This window comes from Leucoraja erinacea, unplaced genomic scaffold, assembly GCF_028641065.1.
Source record: "Leucoraja erinacea ecotype New England unplaced genomic scaffold, Leri_hhj_1 Leri_200S, whole genome shotgun sequence".
NCBI classification, from domain to species: domain Eukaryota; kingdom Metazoa; phylum Chordata; class Chondrichthyes; order Rajiformes; family Rajidae; genus Leucoraja; species Leucoraja erinaceus.
The window spans coordinates 40,925-43,666 of record NW_026576101.1 but is presented as its reverse complement, the minus strand read 5'-3'; the positions used below and the strand labels follow the sequence as shown (position 1 = coordinate 43,666).

At 57.3% G+C, this 2,742-nt stretch overlaps 1 protein-coding gene across 1 annotated transcript; it reads left to right on the top strand.

Moving 5' to 3' along the window:
* Positions 1 to 431: 431 nt before the first annotated feature.
* Positions 432 to 1,737, top strand: LOC129716282 (zinc finger protein 239-like). Its single transcript, XM_055666153.1, has one exon. The coding sequence runs from the start codon at positions 634 to 636 to the stop codon at positions 1,735 to 1,737; it is 1,104 nt and encodes a 367-aa protein (XP_055522128.1). The 5' UTR covers positions 432 to 633.
* The last annotated feature ends 1,005 nt before the right edge of the window (positions 1,738 to 2,742 follow it).

Sequence of the window (2,742 nt, the reverse complement as noted above, 5' to 3'; positions counted from 1 at the left end):
CGGACATTGGAAGCAGCAGACTCCGGTAGGAGGGGGCCGACTCTGTATCCACGCCGCTGAGGACGTACCGCAGCACCGACGTCGGACTTTTAATACCCCGGCGTGCGGTCCTGAACATCGGAGCGGCAACTGCGGAGGGCTTGGGGAGACCCTGACCACGGGGAATAGAGGAGGAAGAGACTGACTTTGGTGCCTTCCCACACAGTGGGGAACTTTGATTCTGCTGTGTGGGGATGTTTTATGTCAACTCTATAGTGTGTTTTGTTCCTGTTGATTTTTAATGTATGGCTGTATGGAAATTCATTTCACTGTGGCATTAGGCACACGTGACAATTAAAACTATCTTGTATCTTGTATCTTGTATCTCTGGCGGTGAGGCAGCAACTGTACCGCTGCGCCACTGTGCCGCTGTGAATTATATAACTGTTTCCTCCGCCATAAACGCACCCAATATGTGCTAGTAATGTCCTGTTTGCCAGCTTGTTGACCCTCTGTGTTCCCCTCCTGCAGGGTTTAGGAGTCGTTGCTGTGGACGGAGAGACGTGAGTGGCCATTGTGGGCGGCCAGGGTGCAGAGTGAGCCCCCACCCCATCTGCTCGGTGTGTGGGCTGAGCTTCGAGGGGCTGAGCTTCGATGGAGGACCACATGACGGGGCACAACAAGGAGAAGCGTTATGAGTGCGACGTGTGTGGCAAGGCCTGGCAGAGCCCGAGCGAGCTGGAGATCCACCGGCGGGTGCACACGGGAGAACGCCCCTTCGACTGCTCGGAGTGCGGCAAGAGCTTCAAGACGGCGAATGTCCTGAAAACCCACCGGCAGGTGCACACGGGCGAGATGCCCTATGGCTGCTCTACCTGCAGCAAGAGCTTTGCCCAGTTGTCGGGGCTGAGGAACCACCTGAGGGTGCACAGCAGTGAGCGGCCATTCAGCTGCTCCGACTGCGGCAAAGGCTTCAAGTCGTCGCCAGAGCTGAAGCAGCACCGGTACATCCACACCGGGGAGCGCCCCTACACCTGCACCCAGTGCGGCAACGGCTTCACCCAGTCCTGCAGCCTGCTGCAACACCAGCGCACCCACACCGGCGAGGGCCCCTTCACCTGCGCCCAGTGCGGCAAGGGCTTCACCTCCTCCGGCAACCTGCTGTCTCACCAGCGCATCCACACCGAAGAGCGCCCCTTCACCTGCGTCCAGTGCGGCAAGGGCTTCACCTGCTCCTCCAAGCTGCTGTCCCACCAGCGGGTGCACACCGGCGACCGTCCCATCCCCAACTCGGTATGTGGAGAGCGTTTGCCATGGCCTTCCATGCCGTGCATCACCAGCGCGTGGACACCAGTGGCCAGCCCTACGACTGCCCGCACTGCGGTGAGGTGTTTGACAGCTCGAGGGCGTTGCGGCAGCACTGGTGGACCCACGTCGGCGAGCAGCTGCTCCCACTATGGCAAGAGAGCATGGGGGCTGCTGGAGCACCAGTGGATACACACCAGAAAGAGACCCTTTGTGTGCGCTGAGTGTAACAAGGGTTACAGCCGCATGTTCAGCCTGTGGCAGCACTGGCGTACCCACAGTGGTGAGCGTCCCTTCACCTGCCCGGCATGTGGGAAGGGCTTCACCCGCCTTGACCACCTGCTGGAGCACCGGCAAGTCCAAACCGGCCAGTTCCCCTGCACCTGCCGACTCTGTGGCAAGGCATTTACCCGCTCCTCCAGCCAGCTGGCACACCGCCACGTGGATAGATAGGCGCTGTTTGTTACGGCTTACGGCACCGGGAGCCCGCGGCTCCCTGGAGGGAGACCGCTTTTCGGGACTTCTGCAATGGCGAATTCTCCCGCCCGAGTTGCGGGGTTGAAGAGCTCCTGGAGCGGGGCCTACATCACTGCCCCGCGCGGCTGGAATGGCCGCGGACTCTGCGAGCGCACACCGGGGGCTCCAACACCGAGACCCGGTGTGCGACCTCGCAGCACCCGGCGTGGCTTTAATGGCCGCGGGACAATCGCCATCGCCAGCCGGGGGCTATGACTTTGACTCTGACATCGGGGGGGGGGGGGGGGGGCAGTGGGGGGGGAGGTTTTTTTGGATAAGTTTATTTGGCCAGCTATGTGATGGATGTTTAAGTTAAATGCAATTATGTTGTGTCTGGGTCTATTTGTGTGTAATGTATGGCTGCAGAAACGGCATTTCGTTTGGACCTCCAGGGGTCCAAATGACAATTAAATTGACTCTTGACTCTTGACTCTTGACTCTCTTATCTAGACGCAAAATGCTGGAAGGAATGGGTAATGTTTACGGTCATTTCTTCAATCACCTATCCCTGCTCTCGAGATGCTGCCTGTCCCGCTGAGTTACTCCAGCATTTTGTGTCATTTTTTGTAAACCAATGGAATGACCAGAACTGTATACAATACTCCAAATGCTACCTCACCAATGTCCCTTAAAGCTGCACATATACATTCCTCTCTATCCCCTCTCCCCACACTTCTCCACCCCCCCCCCCCCCCCCCCCCCCCCCCGTACACAAATTATCTCAAGGGGACATGACTTGAAAATTAAGGGGACTGAAGTTCAGGGGTAACATGAGGGGGAACTTCTTTACTCAGAGAGTGGTAGCTGTGTGGAATGAGCTTCCAGTGAAGGTGGTGGAGGCAGGTTTGTTTTTATCATTTAAAAATAAATTGGATAGTTATATGGATGGGAAGGGAATGGAGGGTTATGGTCTGAGCGCAGGTATATGGGACTAGGGGAGAT